This window comes from Montipora foliosa, chromosome 12 (genome assembly GCF_036669935.1).
Source record: "Montipora foliosa isolate CH-2021 chromosome 12, ASM3666993v2, whole genome shotgun sequence".
NCBI classification, from domain to species: domain Eukaryota; kingdom Metazoa; phylum Cnidaria; class Anthozoa; order Scleractinia; family Acroporidae; genus Montipora; species Montipora foliosa.
The window spans coordinates 8,138,127-8,153,126 of NC_090880.1; the positions used below are offsets into that span (position 1 = coordinate 8,138,127).

A 15,000-nucleotide genomic window follows, 5' to 3' on the forward strand; every position below is an offset into this window, starting at 1 on the left:
ACAGTGTAAATACCAATGTCAAATTTGTGTTGATCAACAAGTAGTGGGTTTGCAATGTATTCTTGAACAAAATACTCATCAGATCCCTTAGTGAGATCAATGTCTGTAAAAGTGATTTAAAACGAACATTTAATCATCAACATAATCTAATACATGTACATGTAAATAGATCAACGATTTGTTTCTTTCCATCTTTTAAGAACTGAATTACAGGTAGGGTCAGCCGTAATATGATATAAAATATCATATAATAATAATTATGTAAACGTATAGTCAAGACCTTATGATTATAAAATGGGCGTACAGCTGTATTTGATGTTTAAAATTTTTAAATCATGTGGCGTTCATATGTACATCTACACACCTTCCAAAATGGACCTTTAACAGTAATTTAGGAGCGCCTCTTTACAAAACGGTTCACAAACAAAAGAAAGCAAAAATCTCTGTATTTATGACATGAACTCATTTTCTCAGCACATTTGTAACTCTGAGCAACTGATCTCTGTGTTGAGAGTAATAAAAACACTTCTAAAGGACTTTTTGACTGCTTATTCTCACTGACACCTCAAATGCCCTGGAACGCCCCCAGTTGAGGAGTAAATTGTCTGGCATTAGACAGAGTAAAATCTGTTGTCTCACTCCCATGGGTCAATGGGTAAAACCATCCTTTCAAACTGCAGTTGCTTTCTTGTAATCTGTGTGAACATTACCTACTTACATACTGTACCTTTGAAAGACTTGATGTGTATTCCCCTGTGGTTGTTACTTTTCTCAACCCACATTTTATTTGGGTAGTTCTTCACCTAAAAGTGAATAGAATAGGCCATTCAGTTGTTTGCTCAGTGCCTGAGGGGGGGGGAGGGGGGGACTCCCATATGGAACAGACGGGGATGCTCGTCAGAAATTTTGAATTTAAGCCCTAAAGGAGACCATCTGGGCGTGGCTCAAGCATTTTTGTGACCCCTAAAGGAGACTAATCTGGGCATGGCTTAAGGAAATTTTGACCCCTAAAAACAACTTAAAAAGAAAATTTGACTTCTGTTTCTCTTCGCGTAATTCTGTGTTTCTTCTCAGAACCCTAAATGAGACCTTGGCGGCTTAAAATATTGGCGCTTTGCCCGGAACACCCTAAGCGAGACGAAAATCCAAAATTTACACCCCTAAGCGAGACGACGAGCCCGGGGTTCAGTGACCTTAGCCTACACTGTATGAATGGCTGTGAGGCTGTTGGTGACCTTGTATTGATACAGACCTTACTGCCTCTATCATGTTTATTGCATTGTTGTGATTCTAATTAGACTACAGTACATTAGAATTACAAAAGCACAAAGGTTATGTATCAAAACTGGGTCACCGAAAGCCTTGCATGCTTACAATTTTAGGTCAGGTAACTTTGCTACAACTGTAAAATGGTCTAATATTTAGGATTACATTGCCCTTTCAGTCCTGAGAGTGAGACGTAAAGATTTTACTATTTCCAACACAAGACAATTTTACTCCTGAATGCATGGCAATGAGTGAGAACCCTCTTTTCCCTTTTTTTTTTAACGTTATTTCAACATGTAATCCAGTGGCCATGTTTTGAATATTACTATAACTATAAACCATGGTCAACTTCTTTTCATTTAACTGTTGCTGGTCATGTTTACAATAATTAATACATTTATTATAATTATTATAATTTTACATAATTATCATACTTAAATACATTTGTAAAATAAAAGGCTGAAATCTGAAAAAAATAAAAATAAGAGAAAAAAGGTTGAATTTCTTATCACAGTATGCAACCCTTAGGGATGTATGGTGTACAAAATTAATAAAATTAGTTGCAGAGTCAACAGCAGCAAAATTGATTCAATAGATAGCATGTACAGTTATCACTTACAGCTGAACAGTCTAACCTGACTATCGGCATACAGATTATAATGTTGTTGCAGTCCCTTAAAATTAATGTCAACCACAACATATGCATGTACCTTACCTCCTCTAAGAAATTACTGGAGTCTTTTGGAATTACAAAGGCTGGAGGTATAAATGGAAAATGATTGACAGCTAAGCTAACTTTGTTTGTTATGTAACCAGATCCTGGGAAGTGATTAACCTATGAAGAAAAAGACAGAACCCTAAAAAGATGTTCAGTCAAGTACAATGTACTACTGTCTAAGGAACTCTTAAAGAATTTTTTTTCCATTTTTATTTCAAACAACCATTGAACAAGATATCCCAAACTCCCTCTTTCAAACAAGAAAATAGCTCGATCAGCATAACAATTATAATGTGCATGTACGCTTCGGTGGACCTTTGAATGGAGATCCCACTACATGTAAATTTAAGGCAATAATTATTGTTTAACCCAACAAGAAAGTGGAGTGTAATTAGAGTAGGCAGGCTAAATACTCCATTGAAATTGGATTCCTCATCATAGACTAAAACAAGTATATTGATATAATAAATATAACCTTACCTTTTGATGTGGCTCAAGAGACTGCAACATTTGTTTTAGTTCAGTGTTAAATGGATAATCATGAGCCCACATAACATCAAACAAGCGACTCTTTGCTTCTGTCCTGACATAACCAGTGCGACTAAATACTGCCATCACATGATTCAAGTATCCTGATCTTAGCTACATGCAATAAAGAAAAAAAAAAGGTAAATATGTATATAGATTCTAATAGGAGAAATTTTAGATAAACATTCTACAAAAAAAAACAAGCAAAATGAACAAAGTTTTGCGGTCCTCATGACAGATGATTGTCAAATGTCAGTGTCAATTGCAATGATAAATTCTTTGTGAATCAGATTATGTAAATATAACTTTCAAAAATGCGGCAAAGGAACCAGTTGAATATTGTTTTATGTGGAAAGGTTGGCAAGAATAGTGTCAGATTGAGCGTTAAGAACAGGTTTACAGTATCAATTCCTTTTAATGAAAACCATCTTGTAAATGAGGCAGTCCAGCTTGTTTTGACAATTCTTCAAGATCGAAAAGTGCTTCAAGTCTAGGGTGTTGGCCACATGCAGGTTATGTTGGCTATACACACCAACAACTCCATCAATGAAGAGCATAAAAGATCAGCCATTGGTAAACATCTGGAGCAGAAGAAGGGGGCCAACACCCTTGATTTGAAGCACTTGAAGTGAAAGGGTTTAAAGGGGACACAGTTTTTGGTGGACTTTGGTGCTGTTAACTCATGAACCAAGATTCATGGCCTGAGTGGCTTAACCAAGAGTCTCCTAACCTACATGTAAGTGATACTGCATCTGGACTTAGCAAACAGGTCCTGTTAAGAAGAAGAATGCCCAAGTCATCTTCATTGAGAAACAAAATATTCTCAGCTTTTGAACTGGTGGTAAAATGCACAAAAATTCCCTTGTAAAGTTACATTCAGTCGTTATTCTTACATTTTTTGCATTGATCCAAACTATGGGTCGACTTGAGCTTCCAAATTCTGGGTCACCAACAGTCATGTCAGCTTTCAGACTACGCAGTTGGTATATATTCAGTAAAATAAGCAGCACACCAAAGCACAGGCAACCCGCAATAAGGTACATCATTCTCAAGGACATTTGCACCCCAAGGTGAGGATGAGGATAGTACTTGGAATTGTCTGATGCATACTGAAAAAAGGAAATAATCTTCAACTGTCCTGCAAATCAATATTGCCACTGGGTTCTTACATGCAGCTACCTCTTCAGAGAAAATAAACTCAGTGTTGGAGTATGTCATGTACAATAGATATGCCAATTAGATACACCACCTAAGTTGGACCACCAACGGTAATAAATGATCTCTATAAAGTGAGTACTTTTATTTTAGAAGTTGCTCCTCTTCTTTGATTTTAAATTGAGCTTACAGCATGTGGACTGGAGAGACATTATTAATATTTATAGGACAGCATTGTTAACATTCTTGCCATTGGATTCTACGAAAATCGACTCCCAGCCTATTCCATATGGCTGTGGTGCTGTGCTCCAAGGTCATCCATGTACAAGGGTCGTGTTCAGGGGCCGAGGGCATAGCCGGCAGCACAGCTCCTTCGATCTGATCTCGTGACGCTGCACCCTTAGCAATTTAGTCTCCGACTGTGAGTAAGGGCATTTAGCAGGTCACATATTATTATAACAAGCATGGAAGAGTCAATGTAGAGGTTTCCTTGTTTTCCCTCTCAAGCAAGAAGGAAAGGAAACCTATGCACCAATCTCCTTGATGTTCTGTCATGCATGCATGACATGATGTCAATGCAATGTCGCTACCACTCTTCCAAAATGGAGCAGGCGTTAAAGGGACACTGTCATGCAAAGAGACGAGCAGTATTTCTCACACCCAGAGATTTTAACAGACTTTAATTTTTTTTCTTTTTCTGTTGAAGTCTACACTTAATATGGTTTCCAAAAAGCACCAAAAGGCATTTTTATATATTATCGATGATTTGGACTCCAATACCGGTAAATAAAAACTAACACAAGTATCATGCCATCTTTGTTCACTGTCAGCTGAATTCAGTGAAGTGAGTGGGGACACTGTTGGCTCTACAAGCACTCACACAGAAATATATTTTTTCTCTGCGATATAGTACCAAGCATTATAATTTATCAGATTAATATGCCATTTCAAAGCTGAAAGAGAACTAGTGCATTTATTTCCAAAGAGACGACCTTCAAGTCAAAAGATGGTAAGCTGAGAAAAAATTTGGCCATGTTTTACTCACCGCTTGCGGTTTTATAAAATGTGCAACAAATAAACACAACCAGTGCAGTTATGCTCACCTAAATGCATGTTTTTCTTCAAAATACTCAATACACATTTCAGAGCAAAGATAGTAAATGTTTATCAATGTGGTGGTCTGACATTTAAGCGATGGACCCCTTCAAATAATCATTTCTCAAGTCCCTTTAACTCTACAGTTCCTTTTTTTCTAATGGCCAAGTGTGTCGTATTTATTACTTTTTTGTTTGGTTCAACTCAGAACCATACTTGGTAAATCACGTGACCAAAACAGAAAATGCCTTTGAGAAAAACTCAACGATTGAACCACTGTAAATGCTCTGATAAACGCCCCCAGTTTCTTATAAACACCTCCTTTCCATTAAACGCTCCTGCTGTGGTGGAAAGTTTGAAATAGACGCCCCTCTTTAAAAAATGCCTCCCCACCCCCACAAAAAAAGGAAATTGTTCAGCTGTAAAGCAAAATCATGCAATTTATTTAACACCTTGGTTGCTTAAATGCTTCAATGAAAATCAATCAATCAATAATTCAATAATAATCACCATCAATCAATGGCAGTGATATTGGAAATCCGTCAGGTAATCACTGAGTCCGATGTCTATAAAGCCAATTGTGAAAACAATGTTGACACAAATGACAACAAGGACATTGATATATAACTTTGAATTTACTGTTTCGCCGCATTGATATAGAACTATAAACTTACTGTTGTTGCCCTGTTAATATAGAACTATGAACGTTTATTTGGATTTTCTAGTTTTTACAGTAAACTTGAAAAAAACGGCCCTCTCTAATAAACGCCTCATATCTATTATTTTAATGCCTCCCCTTAAACCACGAATATTTAATAAATGCCGTGGGCGTTTATTAGATCATTTATGGTACATGTATGTTTTTCAAAAACTTTAACGAAACAGTATGAGAACATTCTTACACAAAATCTGTAGCATGGATTCTAAAAAAAATTATTTCTCAAAAAAATTATGACATCATACTTGGCCCTCCTTTGATACACCTTTCAAACTTATCAATTCCATTTTTTGTCCAAATAGAAATTCCATGCTACAGTTTACGTAAAATAATGGGACGCTTCCCATCTGGTGAAAAAACTGCCTCTTCCTTTCGTTTCCCGAGAATTTTTATGTTTTTAACTGAGATACATGGCAGAGGACTGGGACTAGTTGCAAACACGCACCTTCTGATTGAAGTAATGTTAGATTTACATTGAAAAGAAATCTTCAAAGTCAATCATCCATGCAAGCTTTTTGTGGGGCCCTTAACTACAAAACTTCCTTAGCAACCATTGTCTTTCTGTAGTTAAGTGCCATCCCCCTTAAGTGACTAGCTACAAATGAGCCACGAAGATGGACTTCAATTGTTGTTAATAAGGAAATGGCTGACACTTTGATTACACCATACCCTAGGGGTGCAGGGATGGCGCAGTGGTGAGAGCACTCACCTCCCACCAATGACTGGCCCGGGTTTGATTCCCAGATTCAACGTCGTATGTGGGTTGAGTTTGTTGGATCTCTACTCTGCACCAAGAGGTTTTCTCTCAGTACTCTAGTTTCCCCTCTCCTCAAAAACCAACATTTGACATGATTTGTGTTACTTGTGAATTTCAGTTTACAGTATCCCCAATTAACACTCCAGCGCCAGAATGACTAGGCACTTAAATAAAGTTCCTTTCCTTTCACACCTTAAAAAGTTTCTCTTCATTGTAGATGCTGCATTGGTATTTTGACTGCTCTGCTTTGCTTTCTTGAGGAGATTGAATGACTATTTGTGCACTGAGAGTTTAAAATTCTGAATGCGACAGTGGCCTCCATACTGTCTGAACCTTTCCAAACTTAAAAACATTAAAAAACCTAGTGCATGTGTGACTGGACAGTCCTCCTTAAACATTTAAACTGGTTATATCAGATCTTAAACCGCAAGAATTTAATAATTATTATTTGCCTGGACAACATCAAGGAGATGAATCCCTGCAGAGATTTCCTTTCCTTCTCGTTAGAGTCAGGCAGGGAAATCAAGGCAACCTCTGCCAAGTAAGGTTTAAGGAAGATTTAAGCTGATTTTTTTTTTCCCAGAGCAAATAATTTCCCCCTTGTTCACTTACTAGAAAAGGTAGTTGGCTATTGTTCGTGAAATATGTACATGTACTACAGCAATTTTAAAGTAGGGTCCTTATCACACAACAGAATATACCCACTGGCTCCTAGGAGTGAACTAACCAACATTTAATGTTGACAGTGTTTTAGACATATAAGGCAGATTTTGGTTTAGGTGTGTGCTATGAAGCTATGTATTAATATTCATTTCATCTAGCCAGATGAATTTCTTCAACCTTGTGAAATTATAACATTTTGTCTTTGCTGTGAGCTATGAACCTGAGTATTACATAAGTAATGAACCTTTTAAAATGTAGAGCTAGAAATGTTTCTCCTTTACCAGTCAATCTACATGTACAGCTGAAGATGTTCTTATGAGTTAGAGAGGCCATTGTGGAGACATGGTCCCATGGTAAAAAGGTCAACTTTCCTGATTTTAGGTAAAAATTAATGCGATTAATTTAAAAAAAGCTGGATGGCAGGAAAGGAATGTTGAATGGGCAAGCTGGCAATATTGGGTTAGGTATGAATATCTGCAAGAAAGAAACACCTGCACAGGAGGCCAGCATTGAATAGAATAATTTTTTCTCATTGCAACTTAAGTTGTCTACAATGTGCCAGGCCTGAATGAACAGAACTGATTATTACACCGTTTTGCTTCCCTTATGCAAAGACAGGCCAAAATGCGTGGTCTGTACTTCAAGTTACTGGTATATTGTACATGTAGGTTATATTACACATGATGAAAATTGCAAATGGTACAGACCACTTTCATAAATGGCGACCACCTTAACATTTTTTTGTATTAATTTTATGTTAATTAGACCTACTGGCCTTACTTTGAAACGAAGTATTTTTTTGAAATTTCCTTGTCGTGGCGAGGCTAGAAAGGTTTATTAGCATTAACATAAAAGAACATTTTAGTTGGCTGTCATTATGAAAGAGGTCTATAATAAAATCATCCAAAAAAGTGCCTAGCTAAACTACTCGTCCGACCACCGGACAGAATTTTTTAATCACTCAATCACTCTCAATTTTTGAGCAAATTTCCTAACGTTTTGGATGGTGCTTAGATTAGGGACAAGAGACGCTGTTCAGCTTTTTTTTTCTGAGCAATAATTTATGCTAATCACTGCGAAATATTGCTCGCCATATTATGAGCCAAAATATGAGTTTCACCGGCCACGCGTACGCTGTGTTGACATCTCGAATCACATCCACTTACACGTACCGCCAAAGTTTCTCTCCCAACTTTAGGTACTCTCTTACTCACCTTGAATTCTAGTGAACGGTTATTAGGCTTCCACGGCCACATATTGTATTCGGGACAAACACAAAATCAATGCACCAGCTGCTGTTCGATCCGAGCACAGGTCGAAGTTTTCGAGAGGGATCGCCGTTTGTCAGGAAGTCTAATGACTCTGCATTTCTTCCAAGAGAACTGAATTCGGCAGGGTTTCCACATCAACGATTATATTTAGTTATTCAATAATAATATACAAGTTCATAATTGTTCCCTCATTAATTGTGTTGACGCTATGACAAGAGAAAGCATCGGCATACTGTACATAAAAACGACAATATTACTTGAATCAGCCGCTGATTTATGGACTAAGCCCGCACTCATTAAGGTGGCTCACAACAAGCTCACAACAGTTTTTTTTCGAGAGGAAACTGGAAACGAACGCGCAAAGTGCGATTACAACGCGCGAGTTTTAAAACCCCGAAATGATAAACAAACTAGACCCTCCGTGAGGGTACACTGGGTTGCCTGTGGTACGTGCAGCGTTCCAGGCAATTTTCAAGTTGGGGTTTGTAGCCGATATAACGCGCGCTCTGCTCGGCTAATTGTGATTGGCCCACGGGCCGATTACGGGCTTGCAAAAACAAAGCAAAAGGTAATTAAAAAACCATATAATAAACTACTTACTAACCGAGCTAGCTCGAGCCGTACTGGGGAATCTTGACCCTGGGCCGTTTTTGTACGGACCTCGATTGATTGTACTCGATTGTACGGACCTCGATTGTACTGCCACGACCTCGATTTCCCTGGCAGTACGGCCCTCGCACTCGGTTAGTAAGAAGTTAAGAGTTGATGTCAGTAAGGATCAAAGATCGGGCGGACAGAGCTCAAAATTTGATTTCGCCTATACTTTGTACATTGGTAGGCCCAGGTACTATACATATGAAATCAAGGTTTATTTGGCTAAATATTGTTTCGTTTCAAAGAAATTTGATTTTAACTGCAAACGGTATTTTTCGTCCTAATAACCTTGAAAATTGCCAACTTTCACGAAGTTATTGAGTCATTTAGTCGATTGTTTTAAGATGTCTTCACGGATATCCAGTTAATCTAAAGCTATTTCAGTCCACTGATTCCCAAAACAACTCGCTAACGCTGTTCACAAAAAATATATGATTTTTTAAAGAAGCACACCAACATCCTTCTCGAATTTGGTGCAATGGCTGGTCAAAACAACATGTCAGAAATGCCCGCGGTACGCAACGAATCACACCAGAAAACCTTTTGGTATTCTTTAAAAGGATAGTTTTAACTTTCAACAAGCTTATATTTTTGGGATCTTTCGTACTTTTTTGTCAAATACTTCTTAAAGTGAGCACAATTCCACCTTCCGCCATCTTGGAATGTGTTACATTACCGAAACAGGCGAAACGAAGTCACCACTACGGCATCGAACGGTACATATTTTTTCACTTCTTTTGACTAAAGAATCTCCCATAAGCTTTAAGATCAACCAAATTTACCTGTAATCAAGTCCAATGTCAAGAAAAAGCAGCAAGAAACGCACCATACTTCGGCGATTACTGTCTACAATCGTAGTCTGCAAAGACTAAAAGTGACTCCGTGCTGTGACTCGGGCAACGTTTGGACTTTGACGCGCTTCACTGAGTCTCACTTGTGTACCCTTCGCTTGAGCTTTCAATACTCATCCGTTTCAATTTTAGTTTTGATAAGTCTCATTCCATGGGCACTTTTAACTCTCCATCCCGCATCTCGTATAACAATATTCCATTTGTCACGCAATATGTGTGACAAATGAACCGGAAATGAAATTCTCCTCAAACTCCTTTTCGGCATTTTAAGAAACTTTCCGGACTTAACAGAGTGAATCCTTCACTAAACCGGTCTAAATCAGAGGTCTAAATTTATGTGGGTAAATTAAATGATCTCAACTTTAACTATAATCACACATATATCTAGAAATATCAAACCGAAACTAATACCATCATTTTTTTAGAAATGACGGAGAAAATGCATGCTTTTGAAAATCTACTGGCTTTCACATATCAATCCTTCGTTAAAAGAAAAAGTTGGGGTGACTAACTTCTTTTTCGTCACCAGAGCTGCTGTCAGTTTTTTTGGCAGGTCAAAAACCACGCAATCTGCTAATATGTACAAAGCCTGTGCTGAAAAACAAAATTGGTTCGCAATTCTTTGCCTTATCTTGTATTTGTTCTTGTTGTTCATTGTTCAGAAGCAAGGAAATTCCGGTTAAACGAGTGGGCATTAAAAGTACAGTCTCTTTATCTGAGCTGTGAACTTATGCATCAATTGCAGCTGCGTACAGTCCCCGCGGGCTGACCTCCGGGGTGGTCCGGGGTTGGCCAATGGCCGACCTCCGGGCAAGGCAAAATTTGCTAATGCCCTACCCCCGGGACCGACAAGGGGGAAAATATCCCACAGTGGCCCGCAGGCGGGGGGGGGGGGGGAACTAGGTGCAGCTGGAATTGATTGATGCATTAGGGCATTGCATTTTGCCTGACCCGTGGTCCCTGAAAACTTGGTCCCTGAAACCTGCGTGATATGACTTACAAGTGGCTTTTTTCGTTTTTCCGTGATATCATCCACGTTTAAGCCAATATCTTCACAAATGTCCCTTAGCACTGCAACTGTTAAGGTAGATAATTTCTCTGTATGAACCAAACTGCAAATGTTACGGGAAAGGGCGACAATGGGGTGACGTAAAGCAATTTCTTCGCTGACAACTTCCTTTAGGTGCGAATGTAAGGCCTCTGCCTCGACTGCACACTGCCCTTCGTCTTCACTTCCACTTTCTTCGTTCGATGTTGCTGACGTTTTTCGAATCCTTGCTGCCAGTCTTGAGAAGAATCCTGCCACCTGCTGTGGCGAAAGAATATCCTTTCCACTGAAAATACGAGCAGCCTTTTCGTCCCTCACTCTTCGCATTTCTTGCGATACCTGTTGTGGATCTGCCTTTTTACCACACTCCTCCACGCTGAGAAACTGTTCTGTGAGGAACTTTCTTTGTTCTTCTGTAAACTGGGTTCTACTCCTTGTTGTTTTAAGAGCCCATCCCATCTCAACTGTGGAATGTAGTTTATCAACTGAGATTTTTGATGTCGTGTAGAAACCAAAAGTTGGAACTTTCGTTTTCTCTCCAGTTATTCTCGCAGCGTATCCTTTTCTGGCTTTGTCAAGCAGTGTTTCTTTTTCTAGCGCGCGCTTGTGCTTTCCTTCGTCTAAATGTGCTTGCAAACTTGAGGACCGCTGGAATGTCTGAATACACCCATCTTCTGGGCAGGTAAAAAGGCCGCTTACTTCCTCTTTCTCTTTTTCTACATCCATGTCTTGTCCTGCTGTCTCTTGCTGGTCAGGACTACTCAGCCGTTGTTCGGACAAAGATTTTTGCTGCACTTCCTTTCTAGGATTGATTTTTCTAAAGCTTGACTGCTGAGAGCGGGTATCAGGAGGCTCCAAAACTTCAAGTGTAGCAGAAAAGATACCATCGGTTTGAATGTCCTTCCATGTTACCAGCTTTCCGGGCCCGATGTTATAAGCCTTCCATGTTGTGATACCATTTGGACAAAAATGGAAGTTATTAAGCGTACTAATTCCGTCCCATTTGATCACGTTTTTGCCAGCAGATAGTTCGGGAGGCTTTACATACTTCACAATAACGCAAGGAATACCGTCATTTGATTCAATGGCTTCTTTCATCTGTGCAGCGTTGTTCACATCGTGCCCCTCGTTTAAGTGCACATTGATATGTCCTTTAATTGTTGCGACCTGGCGGTCGTCTTCTCCCTTGCCCCCTTGTGGATCTGAAAAGTCGAACCTCTCCACCTTGACATCAGAAAGACTGTCCAACCTGCTTCCTACAATTGTTGACCCACAATGATAACATCCTGCGTTGTCCTGTTTGCAATACACTTTTTGCAGTTGTGGCCGACGCTCCTTTAACATCTCGATAACATCTTGTAAAATGACGGAAGAATTTCATCGCCCAGTCCATAACTAATAATGCTGAACTCCGACATATGACATCTAACACGTCATGTTTTGCTTGATCCTGGTTAACTGTTCGCAGTTGGTGAGCTTTCCATGCCAAAATGTCCTTTTCAGCTTGAGCCACTAAACAGATACCGTCATCTCTTTCTTCTTCAGACTGAAGTTCTGCGCACGCTTCTTTTATGGTAGACAGCACCCCGGTTAATTTATTGCATTCGTAGCAGACCTCATCGTGGTTATGGTTACACTTTCCTTGAAAACAACTATTTTTAGGATCACTTAGGGAAAACGTTAAACAGTGATCTGCAACTTCTGATTCCATTGTAACGTGCACCTAAAATGTGAAAGATTATTATCGTCATCATCATCACAGTTATCACTATCATCATAATCTTTACTATGATTTTTCGTTATTAATATCAGCTGCTTTAGGGTAAAATCTTTTAAAAGTAGTAAAAGAAGTTTGAAACTTATCAAAGCTTGTCCGAACCGCTTAAAGGGCGCAAATTGAAGATAGCTTCCGCTTAATCAATGTTTCGAGGTTTAGCCTCAATACTAGTTAGTACAATGCAGCCAGAGAAAGTTGACTTTCATGTTTATGACCAATTCGCTTAAATTTAGCATCAATCCAGCCAAAGTACAAAGTTAATAATCTACTAAAAGAATAACCAAATATTAAGACAGCCTTACCTTGTAATCAGACCGCAGATATTGCTTGGCAGACCGAGGTGTTTGTTTCATTTCCTTGGCCCAGGCTTGTGACTTTGCCTGATCTGCTATCTTGTCTACTATCTCGCTAAGATCTTCTATTGCCTTACTGCCCTGTGCAGGGAAGTTATCCAAGCCCTGTAGAGAGGTGCGCACTGAGGCAGAGCAAACGTCTAGTACTCGGAGTTGTGTGCGCTTGCTCATCGGAGTGAAATTGGTCTCGGTACAAAACCGAAAATACTGTTGTGTTATCCGTTCTGGTATTAGCATCCGTACGACGTTAGGTGCTTTAATCACCTCCCCTGTTGAAAGTTTCAGCATCTTTTCTCCAAATGGCATGTCTTGTACAATATGGGAACTTGTAATAAAGTCGAGAAAATGATCAACTTTGGCGAAATCAACCTTCGTACGCCTAGTGATATCAGTAGGTACGATCGCACCTCTACCATGTAACAGTCTATGATGCCGCGCGATGTTAAATCTGTAAGGCGTCACCCCGAGAATGTAATGCGTCAGTTCCTTAAGCGATAGTTTATCTGCCAAGATGGACAAAATTTGTCTTCTCGTGCTCCAGTGAGTTGCGTTTAAATAGCTTTCTGCTAAGGCTTCTAAAATTTCTTCTTCGGCTTGTGTTCTCTCAGATGGTAAGCTTTCACCTAATGTGGTCAATAATTTATCACTTTGTCCTGGAGCAATTACTTCAAGAACCTCTTGAACACTTTGTTTTGCTTTACGGCTGTACCTTCTCTTTGTGCGCTCGTTAGCACTTTCCCATGGAACGGACAACTTATGTCGAACAGGGCTAACATCACGAGAGGCTTTTTTAAAGGCTCTTTTGCCGTGTCTACTTGGCTTCTATGCGGTGTGTTCTCAAAATCAGAACCTTCCAAATCCGATTCTGGGATGAATATACTCTCTCTTCTTTCATCAACATGAATTACTTGGGCTGCTGCAGTTTCTGCCTAAAATTTCACAAAATTAAAAAAAAAATTCAAAAGTCTGAAGTAAGACCCCAAAATACTTCTTCTTCCAGTTTCGTTGTTGTCAGTACAAAAATAAAACAGTTTGAACGTACTCAAAATTGGATTCAAACTAGCTGCGTACGGTTTCTAATATTACAAGGAAAGATCTTTGTAGTTTGTAGACGTAAATCATAGAATGTCATACTTACCAGACTAAGCTCACCTAGATGCTCTGTAAGTTCGTCAAAATCTGATTGTGGCAGGCTGCTTTCAGGGGTATGTGCTTGTTTCGTCAGGTTCTTTCGACACTTAGTACAAATCGCTAAGAATATATAAAAAATTACAAAAATGTTAACCCACTTTTTTGTATTTTCTCACCCGCACTTGCATTTCTGATTTCTTGCTATGCCATTTATCATTTTTACACACGCCCCTCTCTCATCGTTTTCTTTTTCGACCTTGGTTCAGCGTATCGCGCGGCTGTAATTCTTACTTTGCGAACCACAAAAGAAGAAACAAAACACACATCAAAAAACCGCCAGCTACGTAGACTATATGAGAGGCTACCCTTCGAAATCGGTAAGGCGCAGCTTGGCTCCTTTCCAGAAATGGCGCCGAAATCACAGTTCTTGAGTGTGAACAAAAGCCCTATCCCGGGTTTGGTTTTCTTGGCGGAACAAAGATATCTTGCATAGTGTGAACATAGGGTTAAAGGCCTGTTTATGTGAAGTGAGCCAGCCCGATTAGCCCAGCTTGCCTGCTTTATCCGGCTGGCTCGGCTTATACCCTGTGTCCTTATAAAATTTTTGCTATGTTTATATGAGAGACCAGGCTGGCGAGATACTGGTTGCCTGAGGAGAGATTTCTGCAAATGGGTCAGTCCGGCTTCATATATTAACAAAACGGAAATTTTAAAGGGAACCAAGGTATTAGCCGAACCATTCCAATAAAACGGGCCAGCCCAGCTAACTGAACTGACTCACCATTTTAACGACGGCAGAGATATGTTTGATGTGTTATATGACGTCATACGTTATAACCAAATGTTTTACTCCCACAAGTATTACAAAAGAAGAAGGATTATATTTACCTGAACCAACTGGAATGAATTCACCAGTGGCTTCCAATATGTACTTCGACTGAGCCAAGCTACAACCCCGCTCGGCATTTTTCTTGGATTCTTCACTGTCCAGAGAGTTTGCCTGGAACACTGCATA

At 39.4% G+C, this 15,000-nt stretch overlaps 1 protein-coding gene across 1 annotated transcript in view; it reads right to left on the reverse strand.

Moving 5' to 3' along the window:
* LOC137979289 (probable tubulin polyglutamylase ttll-15) overlaps positions 1–8,425 on the reverse strand; it is a 20,234-nt gene extending 11,809 nt beyond the window's left edge. The window contains exons 1-6 of the mRNA XM_068826527.1: positions 8,115–8,425; positions 3,406–3,621; positions 2,465–2,626; positions 1,982–2,101; positions 728–803; positions 1–103 (exon numbers count right to left, since the gene is read on the reverse strand). The exon at positions 1–103 is cut by the window's left edge and continues 57 nt beyond it. Coding sequence (XP_068682628.1) covers positions 1–103; positions 728–803; positions 1,982–2,101; positions 2,465–2,626; positions 3,406–3,621; positions 8,115–8,156 — 719 coding nt within the window. The 5' untranslated portion in view covers positions 8,157–8,425. The remainder of the gene's footprint in view (positions 104–727; positions 804–1,981; positions 2,102–2,464; positions 2,627–3,405; positions 3,622–8,114) is intronic.
* Between the last annotated feature and the right edge of the window lie 6,575 nt (positions 8,426–15,000).